The sequence below is a fragment of the Artemia sp. Qi Xiang Cuo genome, chromosome 2 (assembly GCF_049724085.1).
Source record: "Artemia sp. Qi Xiang Cuo chromosome 2, ASM4972408v1, whole genome shotgun sequence".
NCBI lineage: Eukaryota > Metazoa > Arthropoda > Branchiopoda > Anostraca > Artemiidae > Artemia > Artemia sp. Qi Xiang Cuo.
In genome coordinates, this window is record NC_142795.1 from 78,008,856 (window position 1) to 78,031,711 (window position 22,856).

Genomic DNA, 22,856 nt, shown 5'->3' on the forward strand with positions numbered 1-22,856 from the left:
ATCTAAATATCAAAATATTTTAATATCAAATATTAAATCTTTAATATCAAATAATTTAATATCAAATTAATATCAAATAATTTTTGATTTAATATCAAATAATTAAATTTGATTTAATATCAAATAATTAAATTTGATTTAATATCAAATAATTTAATATCAAAATATTAAATTTTTAGCAAATTTTATCAAAATATTATATAATATAATATTAAATATTATATTATATTTGACATGTTCCAATGTGTAGCTAATCCTCTTGAAAATTCATATTCTAAAATTCCAAACTATCTGCTACTACTTTCAGGCCAATTTCCCCTACTAAAGGATTGTGTTTGCCAATCCAATTGTCGCTAGCCGTTAGCCAACAATTTTGTACGGAAACATAAATGTAAAAGAAAATGCTGATAAAAATTCATGAAAACACAGGGCTTTCCAGGAACGTAAAAATCTGGCTTGAACAGATACGACTTAAATAAAGGCTAAACATAATGTTTAAAATTTAACAAATAAACAAATAAAATGAAAAACTTAAACAAAAACCAAAGGCTTACCGGAAGGTGTTTTCAAGGTGAATTTTTCGCTTCCGATTTTTGAACCTAGCTTATGGTCTACCAGCAATTTTTTCCAATAAAGTCATATTGGAGAACATTGCTAACAATTTTTAATGACAGTCTTACCATTTTACGTTTGCTGGTAAAAATATTGCAATTTTTTTTTAGTACGGTTTAATCGTGGGCTAATGTACACAAAAGAGGGTGTGCAATTAGCATGAGCAAATTGCACATCATCTAAGGCCTCAAGTATCACTTGCCAGCATAACTAATTGCGCAGCCTTCCATTACTTCTTTAATCTTTACTTTACAATCCTTTTCCTATTGATGTCATTAAGAATCCTTATGTCTTTTTTAGGCATAATTTTCCAACTTGGCAACAATTCAGGTAAGGCTTTAAAATTTCTTTTGCTTAAGCTACCTTAAGTAATTGTGACGATAAAAATTTAAGCCCATTATACTTTATAATAATTCAAAGCTACTATTCTATGTTTTCGAATAAATGCCGTAATATCTTACACGTTATATATATATATATATATATATATATATATATATATATATATATATATATATATATATATATATATATATATATATATATATATATATATATATATATATATATATAGTGTGTGTGTGTATATAATTCACCCCTTTTGCTTCTATTGTAGTCTTTGTTTATTATTTCCCCTAAAAAATACTTATATGTACGTGCCTGCATGGATGCTAGCTGCTGAATGGTTATTTTTTATTTTTTTAGCTAAACTACTACTACTACTAATACTAACAACTCACTGCAGCACCAAGCCGCCTGAGGCCAACACAGCTATGCACGCTCCTCGTCCACCTCAATCTGTTCAAAGCCTCCCTTTTTGCACCCACCCACGAAGTTCCCATTTCCTTTAAATATTTCTTTATGACGTCCTCCCACCCCAGACGAGGACGACCTGCTTTCCGTTAAAGCTGGCCAGTTTTTTTTTCATTATCTTTTTTGTTATATTCTTAGGCTATCACCAGTAGATAAGGTATCAATGTGACCCTTTTTTCATTTTCAGTCTGTAAATAAATGATAGTGCGTAATTTGACACCTGGAATAAATAAACGTTACATTATACGAGTGAACAGAAGCTTTATTGCAGCTGCAGGTACCATAGGTGTGTTTGGTCTTTTTATCTTTTAATATCGAAATTTTTGGCGATTTAACCAGCTGCGGTACTTCTTAAGTCGTTGCAGGCCCTTTAAAAAAAGAGTCAAATTAGACAAAACGCCACCTTTTTAGATGCAGCAAGGTTGACTGGTTTGTTCATTTGATGTCGCTGTGTTTTATTCGATTTTCAAAATACTTAGAAGTATTCTCGTGCATGTGAAATAAGTTTTATCTCCTTTTTTCATCTGAAGAAATAGCTGAATGTTGTTGATATGAAATACGGACAGTATTACGACATTTGTAATGACTGAAACTAATCTTTCTTGTTCACTTACTAGTGTCAAATAAGAAAAAAAATGTATTTTGAATTTTTATGTTTTATTTTAAATTTTGAATTCGTAAAATAATACCATTTGAATCACTTTGATCAAAGACTCCATTCCTGAAAGGCATTCCTTTTTTTCGTTTGTAACAGCTCAGGCTTCTTTAATATAATCATATGAATCAAGCAGAGGGACTTAAAACTGTGTTCATAACGGTATTACTGCTTTTCGTACCATTGACACCTATCGACCCAGAAGCTGCACGTCTGGATGTAGTCGCATGGCCAGTCTCTCGTTCCTGCCACAGGTCCCATTGCCTTGGCATCATATCTTTACTCCCCTTCTCTCCGCCCCCTGAGCTCACCTGTAAGATATGCACCAGCAGTGCAACGATTTCTGACCCGTGTTATTCCACCAGACATTGCTACGGTTGCATTCACAACAGATGATAAAATTTTTCTTTGTGCTGTAAAATAGAAAGCCAATTTCAACCAACATATCAGGATTTGAAGAAATTCATACAACTGGTGCCCCCTCTCACTTGCATACTTGTCTGTTTAATAGGAATAATTGTTGTGATGTTTTTACGTTTCTGTTGTGTTGCGTTATGTATAATATATAAAACTTTCCTTACTTTAGTTTATATTTTGCGTATATGTATATATATATATATATATATATATATATATATATATATATATATATATATATATATATATATATATATATATATATATATATATATATATATATGTATACCGAAATTTTACATGCACATCCCTTCAATTTTGAAGACGACTTTTGAAGACGAAATAATAACACAAATCTATGCAAATAAAAACCTCATAGTTTTAGGGGAAAAACAATAAAAAAAACCCATCAAAACACTTCCTTGAGAAAATGGTTAAATTGAATTCTTATATTGTTGCTGCTAGTGACGACTTGCTGCTGCACCAAGTCACTCATACCAAGACAGCTGCTTTTATTCTTCCTTCATCACGATCTATTCAAAGCATCAGTCTTTATCCTATCCCATGAAGTTCCAATCTCCTTTAAATCCTTCATTATGATTGGATATACTGTTTTGTCCTAGGTGACTGACTGAATGTTCAAGTGCTCATTTATTTCAGTTACTAAATTAGGAAGACAGTTTTTTTTGTTTGTTTTTTTTAGCCAAGTAATTACCTGTAATACATTATAGTCTTTGCTGTGTTCCTTAGGATAATGTCCATCAAAATAATACGTTTGAACGGGGATATACGATACAACCCTACTTAACTCCTCATTCATTAGTAATAACTAGTAACGTCACTTCCAAGAACAGCATAATTAATATCAAACAGTTCGTGGTAACAAACTGTAAGTAAGGAGCAACCCGGCTCAATAGTAGCCGAAATTCTAAAACACGGAGCTTTGATACCAATAGATATATCAAAAGAATTGGGTTTTTATGTTGATTCCAAATATATAATCTTCATTAAGTTAAGTCTTACTCATCAAATGTTACGAACCTGATAAAATTATGCCTGATTTTCAAAACAAGGGGAAAACACCCCCTAAAAGTCTTCCTAATGAAAATCACACCATCAAATTTATGCGTATCAGACAGCCCAATTGCAGAGGTCTCAAGCTCCTATCTGCAATTAAATAAAAAAAACAATTTTTTTTAACTGAAAATAAGGAGCGACATTAAAACTTAAAACGAACAGAAATTATTCCGTATATGAAAGGGGCTGTCCCCTCCTCAACGCCTCCCTCTTTACGTTAAAGTTTTTTATTGTTTAAAAAAATAGAGTTGTGAGAAAGTCAAACTTTAGCGTAAAGAGCAAGGCGTTAAGAAGGCGTTTTTTTTTTATTTAATTTTTGAACGTTTTTGAATAAATGCAGGTTTTGATCTTGGCTCACAGTACATGAATAATTAAAGCAAAATTTTCATATTAATTTACTTTTATTTGGTTAAATGGCTTTCTCGAAACTTGTTTCATTTTATTTACGAACGTTTTTATTAGTAATAAATATACGTAACTTACGAATTAACTTACGTAACGAACTTCTATATACGTATATTTTTAATACATATATTAGGGGTTTCACCCCCAAGTCAATACCTTTCTCTTTGAGTGAAAGTTCGAATTTTGTTCCAATTATTTATAAATGGCTTATTAATCACAAAGGCCGGTAATTCTAATAAATATATCATAATAAAGTGCTAAAACATATTTTGTTTAGAGAACGAGCCATTGACTAAGGGATAAAACAAACACTTGCTGTTATATAATGTCCTCACTTAAAGTTTTGATGTTTTTGTTATTGCAGCTAAAGATCTTGATTTTTTTATATTTAATTTCTGATCTTTTTTAAATAATGATGGGAAGTCCGGTGTCCCCTTTATAGCAATGTCCCTTCCCCCATGAAAACTTCCTTCATGGAAAGATCCTCCTACATAACCCCCGACCCCAGGCACGTACGCAGAAATTTGTTTCGGGGGGGGCCAATTTGTTTCGGGGGGGGGCCAAATCCTTCAAACCCATTATTCTGTGAGAAAAATCAGAAAATTATGGGAAAATGAAAAAATCGTGAGATTTAGGGGGACCGGGCCCGGAGGCCCCCCCCTGCGGACGTCCCTGCCCGACCACCCCTCCCCCCCCAACTACCAGGAAAAATTTCCCCTGAAAACCTCTGTACTGTATACTTCCCAATAACCAATACTATATGTTAACATTGGGTAAAGTTCATAACTTTCGGCCCTCCTCCCGAGAACTTCGGGGGATTAAGTCACCCTAAAAGACATACTTACAATATTTTCGAACATGCTGAACAAAATGGCTATCTCAAAATTTTGATCAGGTGACTTTGGGAAAACAATGAGCGTGGGAGGGGGCCTAGTTGCCCTCCATTTTTTCGGTTACTTAAAAAGGGCACTAGAACTTTTAATTTTCATTCCATTGAGCCCTCCCGCGATATTCTAGGACCACTGGGTCGATACGATCACCCCTGGGGAAAAAAATAAACACGCACCCGGGATCTTTCTTCTGGCAAAAAATGCAAAATTCCACATTTTTGTTGATAGGAACTTGAAGCCTCTACAGTAGGGTTCTCTGATACGTTGAATAAGATGGTGTGATTTTCATTAAGGTTCTATAACTTTTACGGGATCTTTCCACCTTTTCTCAAAAATCAACCAAATTTTCTAAGGCGCGTGACTTTTGATTGGTAAGATTAAACTAGATGAAACTTACATATTTCATATCAGCATTAAAATCTGATTCTTTTGATGTATCTATTTGTATCAAAATACCGTTTTCTAGAGTTTCGGTTACCATTGAGCCGGGTCCCAATAACCAATACTATATGTTAACATTGGGTAAAAGTTCACAACTTTCAGCCCTCCCCCTGGGGGCTTCGAGAGATTAAGTCATTCTAAAAGACATAGTTATAATATTTTCGACCATGCTGAACAAAATGGCTATCTCAAAATTTTGATCGGGTGACTTTGGGAAAAAAATTAGTGTGGGAGGGGACCTAGCTGCCCTCCATTTTTTGGTCACTTAAAAAGAGCACTAGAAATTTTAATTTCCGTTCCAATGAGCCATCCCACGATATTCTAAGACCACTGGGTCGATACGATCACCCCTGGGGGAAAAAAAACAAAAAAACAAATAAACACGCATCCGTGATTGTTCTTCTGGCAAAAAATATAAAATTCCACATTTTTGTAGATAGGAGCTTGAAACCTCTACAGTAGGGTTCTCTGATACGCTGAATATGATGGTGTGATTTTCATTAAGGTTCTTTTACATTTTAGGGGGTCTTTCCTCCTTTTTCCGAAAATCAGCCAAATTTTCTCAGGCGCATAACTTTTGATAGGTAAAATTGAACTTGATGAAACTTGTATGTTTGATATCAGAATTAAAATCTGATTCTTTTGATGCATCTATTGGTATCAAAATTCCGTTTTTTAGAGTTTCGGTTACCATTGAGCTGGGTCACTCCTTACTTACAGTTCGTTGCCACGAACTGTTTGATAATGTGGAATTTTGTATTTATTGCCATAAGAAAGATCACGGATACATGTTTATTTATCGTTTTTTTCTTGTTTTTTTTCCAGGAGTGAACGCATCAACCCAGTGGTCCTAGAATATCGGGAGAAGGTTCATTTAAACGGAAATTAGAAATTGTAGTGCCCTAAGTAACCCAAACAATTGGTTGGCAACTAGGCCCCCTCCCTCGGCCCTTTTTATTTAAAAATCTAAAAATCGTCCGATCGAAATTCTGAGATAGCCATTTTATTCGTCATAATTGAAAGGCTGAATAGATATACCTTTGAAGATATCGTGACCCACCACAGCCCCTGGGGAAAGGTGTTTAAGTTACAAAATTTTCCCATTGTTTGCGTATAGTATCTGCAGTTGGGAAGTATGCATACATTTTTCGGGTGAGGGGAACGAATATTCTACAGGTAGGATATTCCACGGGGACAATTTGTGGGGGGAGGGAAGTTTTCAGGGGGTGAATTTTTCAAGGAAAATTTTACACTGGTGAAACTCGTCAGAATTCCTTTACGAGATTCTTCTTACGTCTTGCTTTCTGTTTGTCGATTCAATTTTACGCGTGGAGATGTTAAGAGTCAGTGTCCTGGGTAAATTTTTACCAGGATTGAATTGTCTAGAGAAGGGGTTCTCAAACTTATTTGGACACTGTACCCCTTTTTACCCAAAAACATTGTAGGTACCCCTTCTCAGTTACCGATAAGCCTACTAAGTAAACTGTAGCTAAAATATAAATAAAATTACCAGTCATAGAGTTAAAGGGTTGTTTTGTTGTTTTTGTTTGCTGGCCGTGTACCCCCTGAAAATTTTTGCGTATCCTCAAGGGGTACGCGTACCACAATTTTATAACCACTCGTCTAGAGGATAAATTGGTCAGGAGGAGGGATTTTTCCGTAGAGGCGTAGCCAGACTTCCTAGCATAATTTAAAAAACGATTAAAAATTAAAATAAAAAAAAACAAGTTTTTTAACTGAAATTAAGGAACAAAATTACAAATTAGAACAGGAATTATTACGTATATGAGGGGGGTTGCTCCACCTCAACACCTTGCTCTTTGCGCTAAAGTTTGAATTTTCATGAATATATGTACAGCAGTTTTCTATATGTTGATGCAGGCACACTACAAAGTAGGGCCTTACCCACTGGTCCCATGCCTGCAGTTGCATGAATTTGGTAGTGTTTATTAGATTTCTTTAATCTTCAAACAAAAACGTTTAAATTTTGCTATTCTGGCCAATTTGACCCCCTTGTCAGAATGTGACCTCACTGAAACAAATTTCCGCGTGCGTGTCTGTAATAATGCCACCAAAGTAAGACGTTTTCCTTCATCTGGTGGCTTTGCATGCCTGTTGCTTTCTAAACAGTAGTGTTTCCACGATAGAGTCTCTATTTCCTTTTGCAATTTCTTTGAATATCTCTTTAAGAACCTCATCAAATGTAGGGGATACAATGTTCAGGTTTCTCCATTGTACTCCAAGATCAATAATCATTTTAGTTCCAGATTAAGTGCTATTTATGAATGAGCAATCTATATTCAATTGCTGCGGGAATTCTGAATTAGAAAATATGAAATTTTCGGGATTTAGCTGCTTTGATTAATTTTTTCTTGAATTTCCTCAAAAGGAAAATAGCCTTCTTCTCAATTTTCTGTTGTAGGAGGTCGTTTACCATTATAAATGGTCTTATGTAGTCATTTTTTAGATTCTTTAAAAACTTCATGAATTGACACTTTAAATTTCAGTTATTCGTCTATATCCAGCCAAAACAGTTTTTTTTTAGGTATACATATGTTAAAAAACTATTTTGAAACTTAGTCATTGTCTAATATGTGATGTTTTGGTCAAATTTGGGACATGTGTTTGACACATTGTTGCTGAAGACTGGCATTTTATTTTCTTTATTTACGTATGAGCTGTGGTCGGGGTCAAGCAGAAACCACGTATCTCCCTTTTAAAAAATTTTTCAGGAGGTGAAAAAAAATCTTTTTCTCTTTAGTAGTTGTGTATATGAAACCTTTACATAAGATAGCCAACTTTTTATGGCGGATCTCATAGGAAGAACCAAAACAACTCAACTAAACCAGTTCTGACAGAAAAAAAGACACTTTGCTTCCGCTTGACAAAATCCTAATAGCCTTAAGGCAGAGTGTCAAGCGGAAAATACATATCTAGGGAAACATGCAATTCAGCTAAACTGATTTTACCCAAAAAACTATAGACTATAAATCACTCAGCCATTGGCTATTCTTTAGATTATTTTTCTTTTTCTCCCACTTCTTCGTCTTCATTAGTATCGAGAAGTGTCTCTTTTACACGCTTCAAAATAAAATAAAAAATGTAGTCACGATGGAATGGCTTTGGAACCACCTTTTCCTTGCAAAGAGCCAAAAGGTCTCTCTTGTCCACTTCCAAAACAAGAATTTCCGTACCGTAAGCGATCTTTTAGTACTTTTTCCTGGTGGCCAAATATAATCTACCTTTTATCTATTTCTGTGAAATAAGTGTAAAATTTTACAACTGATGAGCATCTTGTGAACCTTAGTGACCTTAATTTACAAGCGAAATTTTACGTTTGTTTGTGTCCAGCACGGCAGATGGGCTGATGGCATCATGAGTTGTCTCCCAGTCTACGATGTATTTGAACGTTAGTATCCAAACGATATAGAGAGCTAGATTTGTCCTTGCAGTTTGGAGTAGAGTCATCCATTGACTTGGTGCACACAGTCTGATTCATCTTACATTGTATTCAACCACAAAATACGTGCTGTCTAGAGTCATTGGCGAATGACCCAAAAGAAGGGAAGTTAACTCAATTATCTTTCTGCTTTGACATTATTGAAGAACTGAAAATAATGTTGGCACTGCAGAAATCACAAAGCAGTTGGTGATTTCAGTTTTGACCACTGCAGAAGTCACAGGACAAGCTTACTGTCTTGACAGTATCTCTACTATCAAATTTTCTCATATAACGCAAAAGGAAAGTTTTAATTGACTGTAGGTTTTGGTTCTTCTGCTCCCAGGATTCGCAACATCCATTCTTAGTCACATTCTCGTAAACTCTAAAACTATAGCTAGCATATTTGCAAGAAAATCCAGTCAACATTACCTCTGTGTGCCCGTGTGGTGCTGTACTCCCTAGCCACAGAACAATAAGATTGCTGGGAACATAGCAAGTAAGCCGTTGATCCAGTTTATTGCATGTTTATAGACAATCCTGAGTATCTTACTGGAGGGTCTGATTTTTTCCTGTTTCTTTCAGAAAATCCCAGGTCATTGTTTAGCAATATTCCTTGAAGCAAACTTAACCAGATCTAGAGTTGCAAAAAGGAATTTCAGTTAAACTTTTTTCTTGTTTTAGGCATCAGGGGCCTAAAATGTCTAACAGTGTACTTCCTTCTCGTTTCTTCTTTCAGAGTTCGCTCTGAAATAGGATCACGACGACAACAGATACACTAGCAATCTTCCTGTCGGATTGCATTACCAATCTCCAAAATATGCACGAAGATATTTTTCTTTGTTCATCTGAAAAGGTTTTGGAAAACTTATGCCTCGATTTGTCTGAAAAACAAGTATTTAACATGATTTTGCTTGCCTCAGTTTAACCTTCCCCTTTTCCTGACTTCTCTTTTATACTCTTTTTCTATACTTGCTTTTATTGGCAAAAAAAAAATTTTTAAGCGGAATACTCTTCTCACTTTCTGAAGCAGATTCAGACATATGATCTGAGAGGAGGTTTTCCTTGTCTGAGATTACCTATTTGAAGCACTTCATGGTTATTGAAGTAAAAAAAACTTAAAATTTTTTTGAGAAAAAAGAAAATCTTCTCGATATTCCTCATCCTTAACATCTCTGTTAAGGATGCCACCTCCGCCACCCTAAGAAGTTGCCAAAGTTTATCATTTTGACAGACGCTGCACATTGAGCTTTGTATATTGAATAGAAACATCTCGCCACCATTCATCATATTCGCCATCCTTTAAGGTGCCACCAGAATCATCTCATCACCATACACCGCTTTCACCACCCTATAATCAACTCGTATTCTTAACAAGGTGTTAATTTAATAGCAATCCAATAGGAAAATGAACTATCTTAACTTTAATTTTGCTGTTGTTGTCTTGCTGTTAACAATTTCCCCTTTGGGGTATCTCATGCCATCTAGAAGAAGCCACTGGATACGTGGTTTCCACTTGACAGCCATCTATGTTAGTCCGGTATGCGTCGTTTCCAGTTGGGATATAGCACCCAAACTAAAAGTAGGAGATATGTGAGATCACACCATTTGACGCAGAATTTTTCAGCGAATAGAACTCGAAATTGGAAATCGTACATTTGATCAAATACGTGGTTACCTCTTGACACTGACAAAAATTAGAAAGAATATTTTGAAGCTTAATGACTGTCTAAGTTTTGATGTTATTGTCAAATTTGGGACGCTTGTTTGACTTGTTTTTGTCACTTTTTTGCTGAACTGTGACATTTCCTTTTCTTTATACTACGTATAATCTATTTGTAGAAAATAAATAGAATGTTTCCGCTTATGAGTTGCCACGATTAATAATGTCTTACAAAATAAACTTGATCCCCCAACAGCCGCAACAACATTTTTAGATACTAAACCTTACCAACTCTAATTAAGATCCTTTATGTCACTCCTACAGACGGAGATGCCGAAAATGTTGGCCTTTATTTATTGAGGTTGGAATAAGCACAGATACTCGATAGTAAAACTATAGCTGGTGACCGTGTTCTAAAGTCTATTTGTTGTATATCTTGATAACGAGAATTGGCTTATCCTCCTCTATATTGGTTAGAACAGATATGGAGTCCCAAAAAGCATAAAGAAGACACTTGCTCTTACTGCCGTGCAAGTTTTGTAGATATATCATTGCCTCTTCTGCTAGATATTCTGACGACAAAAAGCTAAGGGCCCCTCCCTACGAAGGTCAGGTTGGATCCTGATCCCCAAAGATCATAACTGATGCAATATTTAGGCTATCACTAAGGCACGACAAGCTCCTCTAGAAAGTGCCCTGATGACAAGAATTTGGGGATCTCTTCCCTTCCTTTCCTCCACAAAGGTCGTATCGAGCCTAGACCTAAAAAGTACGTAGCTAAGTCACTAGACCTTATTTCCCACAAGGTTTAGGTATAGCCGTCTTTTGCCATCTCGATTTAAGTCTGAGATCCCTATTTTTTGTATGTTCTGATAATAAGAATTTAGAGATCCTCCCGATAGTGGTTGGGTCAGATATCAACCTCAAAATGTACAACTAGGACACTTTCTTTTAATTTCTAATTAAGCTTACCTGAGACATGAAAACCTCTTCTATATGATATTTTAATAATAAGAATTTAGGACCCTTATTCCGGCCCTTTTCCCCTGCCAAAACCAGTAGGGATCCGACCCAAAAAGACCTAACAAGATGCTCGTACTTCCCACTAAGCTCTTACTTCTCACTAAGTTTGGTGCAAATGACAAGATGACAAGAAAAAGAAATGATTAATAAGTTCCACAAACTTCAGAAAAACTTTTCATCTCCATTTCACTTTCTATCCCGGAGAACTTTGGATTTACAACTTGTACCCTATCTGACTTAATCAAGTTCAACAAAAATAAAAAGAATTAACAAAAAAAAATATTAAAGCAGCAGTGTAGCTCTGCAGCGTAATTATGTTTTCCTTAGCCATGGAAGCACAATTATTTTTAAACTTATCCTTTCTACATAGTATCGTTTTCTGTACATCCTCAATTAGAGATCAATGATTCCAGAAGAGATTTATTCTCTGTGGTAATAATGGCTAGTGGTAGTTTTGTCTGTGAGGGTTTTGAATATTAGAATACAACTTTGTATAAAAGGAAGATGAATTTCTTGCAGAATTTGCCCAAGATCTAAAGATTAAATATGTATTCTAGAAACACCTGTTTGGAAAACAATAAGCTAGAATAAAGCAGAAACAAAGTTCAATAAATTGAAACAATTATCATAATAACAACAATTAGTTTTTTGTTGTTTTAAAAAATAGAGGTGTAAGACAGAGTCAAACTTTAGCGTAAAGAGCGAGGTATTGAGGAGGGGATAGCCTTTTCATATACGGATTAATTTCTGTTCGTTTTAAGTTTTAATGTCGCTCCTTACTTTCAATTAAAAAAACTTGTTTTTCTTATATAATCTCTGAACGTTTTTGAATTAATGCAGGTTTTGATTTTGGCTCACCGTACATGAATAATTAAAACGAAATTTGCATATTAATTTGACTTTTTTGGGTTAAATGGCTTTCTCGAAAGTTGTTTAATTTTATTTACGAATGTTTTTATTAGTAATAAATATACGTAACTTACGAATTATCTTACGTAATGAACTTCTATAATCGTATATTTTTATTATGCATATTAGGGGGCTAGTCCCCCTCGTCAATACCTCGCTCTTTACGCTAAAGTCAAATTTAGATCAATTCTCTAAGAATGACTCGTTAATCACAAAGGCCGTTAATTAGAATAAATAGCTCTTATGAAAGTACTAAAAAGAAACCTTTGCGTAAAGAGCGAGGTATTGACTAGGGGGCGAACCGAATCATATACGTAATAATTTCTGTTCGTTTTGAGTTTTAATGTTGCTCCTTACTTTCAGTGGAAAAACTTGTTTTTATTTAATTTCTGGTCGTTTTTTTAAATAATGCTGGGAAATCCGGCACCCCATTCATAACAAGGTCCCTTCCCCCATGAAATCGTCTTCCTTGTAAAGATCCTCCCACATTTTTAACGCTGATCAATAGTTCTTTAGGGGCTTGATCAAAGTAAACATATCTAATAGTTATTTGGTAAAAAAATTTGTTCATGAGATTCACTATTTTCAGGGGCTGTCAAATTCCCTCGTAAATTCTTATTAGAAAAACAAAAGAAACTTCGGACCATGACTCAGGGATAAAGCAAGCTGTTACTGGAGGTGTAGTCTGGGTTTTCAAACCATAAAACACCACCAAATTTCATTAGAAAGGTAGTCATGTTTAACCTTGTTTGAACCGAAATCACGCAATGATTTTTAATCTATTTGAAAAGCATTTGAAAATCAAATATAATTTGAAAAGCAAAGCGGACCAGTGGTCTCCACAGTAGCCTCCTGCGTCTCCTGTCGTCAAGTTTTTGGTGTAAAGAAAGACGCCAAAAAAATTCTTGAAAAAAATGTATCTATTTTCAATAAGTATAATCAGAGAGGCAAAGTGGAGCAGTCACACCTTGATCTTCCTCCCTCTCTCATTACAGCTATTTTAATAGAAAGATGAGCACTTGTTATGCTGTGAGAACCAGAAATATAAAAGGAATTTAACTCAGTATGAATAGAGCTGGAAAACTGGCTCATGGTCCCAACATTTCCCTCGCTATTTCTTTATTTTACTTTTTTTTTCTACAGAAAAGTAGGCATGCTACACGATGTTTGAAACTTAATCATGTAAAGATTTTGAATTTGTAATATAAGGCATAAAGCCTCCCCATGTCTCTTTTATTTACCCCAATCCCATCTCCCTACTTCCAACTTTTTGTATAAATATAGAAAAGTTGCAGCTTGTTCAAAGCAAAACTGCACAGCTATTTCAACCTATGTAAATATAGCAGGAAATTCGGCCAATGGCCCTCTGATAAGCCCACACTCCTCCTACTGGCTAGTGCTAGTTTGGTTTACGTTAGATTTTGAATATTAAGATTGCCACTTTGCATAAAAGGCAGATATATCTTTTTGTCATTTCTTTAACTTGCCCAAAACGTTTAGATTACAGCAGACTTAGATATAAGATTTTCAAAGCATTTATGCTTTGAAAAAGTACAACAATCAAACAGTTCGTGGTAACGAACTGTAAGTAAGGAGCAACTGGGCTCAATAGTAACCGAAACTCTAAAAAAACGAAATTTTTGTATCAATAGATATATCAAAAGATTTGGATTTTTATGCTAATTTCAAATATATAAGTTTCATCAAGTTTGATCTTGCCCATCAAAAGTTACGAGCCTGAGAAAATTTGCCTTATTTTCAAAAACGGGAAAACGCCCCCTAAAATTCAAATCTTAATGAAAATCACACCATCAGATTCAGAGTAGCAGAGAACCCTAGTGTAGAGGTTTCAAGCTTCTATCTACTAAAATGTGGAATTTTGTAGTTTTGCCAGAAGAAAGATCACGGATGTGTGTTTATTTGTTTCTTTTTTTTCCTAAAGAAGATCGTATCGATCCAGTGGTCTGAAAATATCGTGATAGGGCTCATTCGATTGGAAATTAATAGTTCTATTGTCCTTTTTAAGTGACCAAAAAGATTGGAGGGCAGCTAGGCCCTTTTCCCCACCCCTTCCCCTTCCCCCCAAACAAAAAAATCGCCCGATTAAAATTTTGAGATAGCCATTTTGTTCATCATATTTAAAAGACCAAATAACTATGCCTTTGGATATAACATGACCCCCCACCCACAACCCCAGGGAAAAGGTCTTTAATTTATAAAAGTTATTCATTGTCTACGCATAGTATTTGTTATTGAGAAGCATGCATAGCCTATATTTTAGGGTGGGAAGACGAATTTTCTAATGTTTTTTTCAGGGAGAAATATTCCATGAGGAGGGAGGTTTCCAGGGGGGTCAACTTGTTAAAGAAAATTATACACTGGGGAAATTTGCCAGAATTCCTATACAAAATTTCTTTTTATATTTCTTGCTTTCTATTTTCCGTCTCAATTATACCCGTGGAGTTGTTAAGGGTAATTGTCTTGGGTAAATTTTCACCGGGATTTAATTGTCTAGTGGATATATCCGTGGGGAGGGGTTTTCCGTGGGGGTGGGGCCAGATTTCCTGGGATTATTTAAAAAAGCGATCAGAAATTTAATTAAAAAAAAAAAGAGAGAGAGAGAGAGAGATAACAGCTTTTTCAACTGAAAATAAGGATCAACATTAAAACTTAAAATGAACGGAAATTATTAAGTATATGAAGGGGGTTATCTCTTCCTCAACACCTCGCTCTTTAAGCTAAAGTTTAAATACTGCCCCAATCCTTTAAGAACGGCTTCTGAAACTCTATGTTCGTTTAATTGGAACCATAAGAAGCTTTTGTCAAAAGTACTAAAAAAACTCTAGCGTAAAGAACGTGGTTTTGAGGAGGAGGCAACCCGCTTCATATACGTAATAATTTCTGTTCGTTTGAAGCTTTAATGTTGCTCCTTACTGTCAGTTGAAAAAACTTTTTTTTTATTTAATACAAGACAATACTCTGAAGGCCTTATTGGAAGATGGATTGATAGAAGTCCCCATGTAGTATGGAGTCATAAGTCGTCAATGCATTATTATTTACCCAGAGCTATTTTATATGGAAGGGGTGGTCGTAAAACCTTCAGAAGGGGGCTCATTCGATTAAAAAATTGAAAGTTTTATTGCCTCTAGTGCACAAGTTCTTGTCTAAGAGTCGAAAACTATGGAAGGGCAATCCGCCTCCCTGATCTTTTTTATCCTCCCCCCCCCCGGTGTCAAAAAACATTCGGTCAAATTTTTCGATTGCTGTTTTGTTTAAATAGTCAACAGGTCCAAAAAATATACCTCTAAGGATGACATAAACCCTAGAGGCCAAGGAACGACGGAGTAAAAGAGGCCAGGAGTAAAGGAGTAAGTAAAGAGGCCAAGAAGTAAAGAATACAAATTAGCAATTGCTTAACCATAGGTTTTACAATGGAAAAGGGATACTTGTGCGATATTTCAGGAAAAGCCAAGGGTATTAAATTGTGACATTCTGGTTGTATTGAGGCGAACGTCAAGCAAAATCCAAAGATATTATGTGCATCAAGGTTGTCAAAAGGTTGCATCAGCAGTGTTTTTGGGCACTTCCAAGGGTATTAATTTAAAACTTCCAGGGGATATCGAGAAGGGTATTGGCTAGATCAAAAGATATTCCGAGCATCCAGGTAGTCAAAACTGCCCTATTTAACTTACACAGTATATTTAGATTACAGTGGAGCTCTAGCAGCTCCCAGGCCAAAAACAAGTGACAAATATGTGTTTCTGCCGTCTTATGTCTATTGTGAGTTCGCATGCAAAATATGATTTTTGAAGTTCTGTATCGCAGTGTTTGCATTATGATCGAATTTTGGATTTCCCCTCAGGTTCGGTGTTATTCATTAAAGATGTAAAAGATATTATGCTATTTAGCAGAAATAGAAAAATATCGTTTTTTTTTTTAATTCGCATATAATCCTGTAATTTTTGAAGAAATCTTATTTACATATTTTTAAACGTATTTCTGCATATATATCCTTCAGTATATTTAATTTGCCTCTAGGAATAGCTTTGGCGATGCAAGCAAACCAGGAAAATGGATTGCATGTTTCACTGTTTTATAAAATCTCTTTTTTTTCTGGGAATTTATTCTTATATGAAAAAAGACTCATGCTTAAGGACATGCAATAATAGAAAAAATGAGAAAATAGTTTTTATTAAAAATTGCGATAATAGAAACATAAAACTGGTTGATCTAACAAAAAAATTAAATTGAAAAAAAAATGTTTATCCAGATTCGGTGGAAACAATATAAAGCACATAATAATAATTATCAATTATTTTCTTTATAACAAGAGGAGCAGTAAGAATCTGGGTAAATAATGTGGTTACATTAATCCACTTTTTCTTTTTCTTATATTTTGAAAAACTTATTTAAGATTAAAATAAATATAGAATCGAAAGTATTGATGATTGTGATGTTTCATTGCTGCTGTAAATTTGTCACCCAGAAATCGGGTGTTTCGAGCTATGCATCTGAGTGTTGGCTTTGCCGTACCCCTAGAAATACCTGTTGTGGTTCAACCAGAACGATTAAAAAAAAAAGAAGAAACAGTAGGATTGTTCAATAAATTTGTATATTGTTCAATACCTCTAAGAATTCTTATAAACGCTCTTTTTAATTTTGTTTCTAAAATATATTTTAAAGTATTATTATTTTACCTATAGGCACTTTCTTACTTATTTAAACAAAGCCCAAAATCGTCGTTCATTCCAGCTGTTTCTACAATGGTTTTTCCGTAAAAATGTTTCTAATTTGACCAAAATTTACGCTTTAAACAAGCACGATAATATAAGACAATTATTTGACGACATTATCGGAACACGGATTGATAGGAGTCTCCTTATAAATAACAATAATCGTATGAGAAGCAACGCTCTGGCGTTGCTCGTAGCAAAGAAACATAAGCCTTTAAGGTACTAAATAAAAAGACAAGTTTTCTTAACTGAAAGTAGGGAGTAACATTAAAACTTTATTCCTTATATGAAAGCGGCTGTCTCCTCCTCAACGCCTCGCTCTTTACGCTAAAGTTTGCCTCTTTGTCAAAACTCTACTTTCTATATTAATAAAAAAACTTTAGCTTAAAGAGCGGACCTTTGAGGAGGAGACAGCCCCTTTCATATACTGAATAATTTCTGTTCGTTTTAAGTTTTAATGTCGCTCCTTACTTTCAGTTAATAAAACTTGTTGTTTTATTTAATTTCTGAACGTTTTTTAACTAAAGCAGGTTCAAATTTGGCTCTCCGCATATGAGAAATTAAAACAAAATTTGCTTATTAATTATTCCGTATATGAAGGGTTTCCCCTCCCGCAATACCTTGCTCTTTACGCTAAAGCATTTAGTACTCTTATAAAAACTATTCTAATTAAACGGGCCCTGTGTTTCAGTAGCCGTTCTTAAAAAAATAGGACAAACAAGTAGTATAGGTATAATCTAAGGTACGGGGGTAATAGGAAATTACTGTGTCAATCTAAGGTACGGGGGTAAAAGGAAATTACTGTGTACAATTAAAGAGAGAAGACAGGTAGGAAATTACTACAGTACAATGACCGGATTCAACTACCATGAAAATTCGTGCTGATCTCTGTTAAAAGTGCGTGATGTTTCTGTTAAAAGTCGTGCGTGTTTTCATGGTACTGTGATTCGTTTCCTGGTATGATGTTATGAAATTCAGTCTGTAAATTAATTTGCTAGGTGTGGATGTTTTATGTTTAAACTTGAACACTGGTATAAAAACTCTGACAATGAGTTATTTTCTCAGTTCAAAATTGGCATTTGAAATATAATGATGCATTCTAACAAAAGGAATATTGACGAAAGCTACACGTAAGAAGTAAGTTATTCTTTTATATTCTTAGTGGGTAAAGAAATTAATTCTAATAAAATTTATACAGAGCCTATTATAGTTAACAGATTGTTAAATATTTTTGAACCTGGATCTCCAGAGGTCGGTAAAGAACAATATCAAAACAAGAAAAAAGTATGTAAACACTGCATTTAAATGGCTTGTGAGCTTAGTACCTGAGGTAAATCATACCTTTTTTTTATTCCGGCCCAAAGTTCCCCACCTCCCCCCCACACTATGCCACAGTGGTCCACCCCCCCCATCCACCAAATCCCCCCTCCCTACAATCCCCCCCCAACTTTTTTTTTAATTTTTTTAACTTTTTTTAAAAAATTTTTTACATCTCTTAGAATATCAATAAACACACTTAAAACACATAAAATTCATATTTAATATTTTCCAACTTCAAAATGGGAATGATATAGATATGTGTATCGTAACTTATACTATTAGAAAAATAATATTTGTAGTGACCACTTTTTTTTCTGGCAGTTTTTTTTAATTGATTTTTTCTGACAATTTTTTTTTCTGACAGTTTTTTTTAACTTTTTTTTCAACTTTTTCTCTTACATCTCTAAATCATATCAAAAAAATAGAATGACACTTTTAATTTAAATTTTAAAAAACTTATTCTTGTGCATACTATTGATGAGGACTGATGGTTCTCTTTGAAGATTTTTTTTCATGAAAAATAAACTTTTTTTTAGGATTTTCCAGATTTCCACCTACCCATTAAGAAGATAAGAAGGGGTGAAGCGACTCCGGTGGTCAAAATGAGTAGTTTCACACTATTACACCTCAAAGGAGCCGACAGTGATGTTGTGAAGACAAGGGCCCCCAATGTAGCAGTTGAAATTGAAAAGGATTCCCGACTAACATTTGAGTGGGATGACATATTTGGCAGATACGTTATATCATTGAGTAAATTTAAGTCAGATGAACAATTATGCTTTGCCGCAAAAGTGAATATAATGTATTTATCACGACTACAGCATGGATTGAATGCTATTATGAAGCAAATTGAGGAAAATGGATTGACACACCTAACGCAAAGAGAGTGAAAATATATTCTTTTATTACATTTCTGTCAATAAAAATGTTTTTTGTATAATATTTTTTTTATTAGACACTAGATGATCGTTTACTCCACTCTCTCTCTCTCTCTATGGTGGGTGGTGGTGGTGGTGTCCAATAGGTATTGAAATTATACACATAGTAGAAACATGCATTTGTTATTTTAGTCTATAGTTGGTAGTGGGAGTATCAAGAATGATTGGATTTGAGAAACATAAGATCTTACGGAATCTACTCAAACTGGAAAAAATGTTTAGTGTTAGATGATGACTTTTTGGAATTTTCTCTTCAACGGATAATATTTTATCTAGAAATGCTTAATTGTATAATGGGATCTGATTCTCCATCCTTTGATTATTGTATGAAGCTTATGCATTGCGAATCAAATGCATTTACTCAGTTTATTGATATATTAATTGAAACGAAGTAAAATGACATTATGATTCTGCTTTTAACCACTACCTAGAATTTCATTCTTTAAAACAGTAGGAAATAAGTTTTTGTGACGATGCTCGATTACTCCTCCTCCTAGAAGACAATGTTATTTTTTTATTGATTTTGAGTCAGTCTCTTTTTAGCAGTGAGAGGGACAACATCGGAAAAAATGTATCATACATGTTCACTATGTTTATATACATTGGGCAGCTGGTCTTCATGTGAGAACTGTACTACAGTTGACGGCTACAATGAGAATTGTATAATACGTACACCTTGTAAATTACTTAAAGGTATGGGGTACAAAATAATGATTGTTTTATTTGTTGCGAAAAGACTTATAACTCTCATGCTAATACATGTCTCTTTATCTACCGCCACTAAGATAAGTGTGATCCATGGGAAAATACTTAACCTGGTATGATTGGAAAAAACCCCTAAACGTGACTTCAGTTAATTTCTAAGGGATTGGTATCGTCGCGGCTTTGAATTGTATTGGGAAGAAGAATTTGGAGCACGTTTCAATTGTAAAAACATGAAGAGAGTATGGTTCCTGCGTCATCGTTGTGAGGACAATGCAAGTAATGATTATAAACCTAGCGATTTTTATTTGGCTGTGACAGAAAGTGATTCTTCATATGAGAACATTGTGTGCGACATTACTTCAAATAATCAGATAGAAACAGGTGAATTTTTCAATATGAATCGTAATAGTATCATTGGCTTCACAAGAAGATTTAATAAAAATGAAGTTACAATATATTGTGGAAAATGTGACCCTGACTTTGCACAACAGGATCAGTACAAGTTGAATCCCAATGATCTGCCACCACTAATCGTTATCGATGATAATGACTATGATGATGACAATCTAAATGACTATGAAGAAGAAGAAATCTAAACAAATGAAGACAATAGACTTTGTTACAGTGCATATATATTTTATTAATAAACAAATTCACATACATTTTTAAAACACTTTATTCTTAGGGCACTGAAATCAATACTGTACAGGTTTGTACAGTACAGGAAATTCACTGAAAGTATAATCACGACATCGAAACACAAACACACAAAAAAACACACACAAACATACACAAACACACAAACAAATACACAAACACATACACAAAAACACAAAAAAACACACACACACAAAAAACCCCACACACACACACACAAACACACACACACAAAAACACACACACACACACACACACACACAAACATAGACACACACACACACACACAAACAAACAAACGCAAACACACACACACACACACACACACACACACAAACTAACAAAAAAAAACAAAATCAAACACACAAACAAAAACAAACAAACACACAAACACACACACACAAAAACACACACACACACAACACACACACAAACACACAAACACAAACACACACACACACAAACAAACACACACACACACACACAAACATAAATACAAACACACAAACACACACAATATCACACAAACAAAACACACTAACACACACACACATACACATACACACACACAAACATACACACACACACATACACACACAAACACGCACATAAACAAACACACACACAAAAACACACAAACAAGCACACACAAACAAGCACAAACTAACAAACAAAAAAAAACAAACACACACACACAAACACACACATAAATACAAACACACACAAAAAAACACAAAAACACACAAAAACACAAAAAAAAACAAACACAGAAACAAAAAAAGACAAAAACACAAAAAAACAAACAAACAAACAAAAAAAAACAAGCACACAAACAAACACACACAAACACACACACACAAACACAAACACACACTAAAACAAACACAAAAACACAAACACACACACACACACACAAACACACACTAACAAAAACACACACACAAAGACAAAAACAAAAAAAAAAACACAAACAAACACATATACACACACACACACAAAAAAAAACAAACACAAAAAAAAAAAAACAACAGCAAAAACACACATACAAAAAAAAACCCACACACACACACATACACACACAAACACACACAATACACACACAAAAATACACACAAAAACAAAAAAAACACAAAAACACACACAAAAACAAAAACAAACACACACAAACAAAACACACACAAAAACAAAAAAAAACACACACAAATACACACACACACAAACATAAACACACACACACACACAAACACACAAACACACACATAAACACACACACACAAACAGACACAAACAAACACACACACACACACACACACACACACAAACACACGCACACAAACACAAACACACAAAAACACTAACACACACACACAAAAACACACACACACAAACACACACACACACACATACACACAAAAACACAAACACAGACACACACACACAAGCACACGAGCACACACACACAAACAGACACACACAAAAACACACACACAAAAACACGCCCACAAACACACACACACACAAAAAAACACACACACAAAAACACACACACACACACACACAAAAACACACACACACACACACAAACACACACAAACACACACTCACAAACAAACACAAACACCCACAAATACAAACACAAAAACACAAACAAAAACGAACAAACAGAAAAACACACAAAAATACAAATACAAACACACATAAAAACACACAAACACACACACACAAACAAACACAAACACACAAACACACACACAAACACACAGACAAACATAAACACACACACAAAAACACAAACACACACACACAAACACACACAAACACACACACACAAACACACACACATACACACACAAAAACACAAACACACACACACAAAAACACAAACACACAAACACAAACAGACAAACACACAAACACATACACATACAAACACACACACAGACATACACACACACATAACACATACATAATACACACACACAAACACATACACATACACACACATACACACACACACACACTACACACACACACATAAATACTATACAAATATCACATATATTACACATATATATATATTAATACATAAATATATATAACATACATATATATACATATATTATTAAATATTATTATTATATATTAAATATTATTATTAT

General features: G+C 34.4%; 1 protein-coding gene across 1 annotated transcript in view; it reads left to right on the top strand.

The window, feature by feature from the left end:
- The window catches only part of Sol1 (CUB domain-containing protein Sol1), a 988,790-nt gene that overhangs the window by 797,030 nt on the left and 168,904 nt on the right, over nt 1-22,856 (top strand). Inside the window, exon 11 of the mRNA XM_089107833.1 lies at nt 913-942. Coding sequence (XP_088963959.1) covers nt 913-942 — 30 coding nt within the window. The remainder of the gene's footprint in view (nt 1-912; nt 943-22,856) is intronic.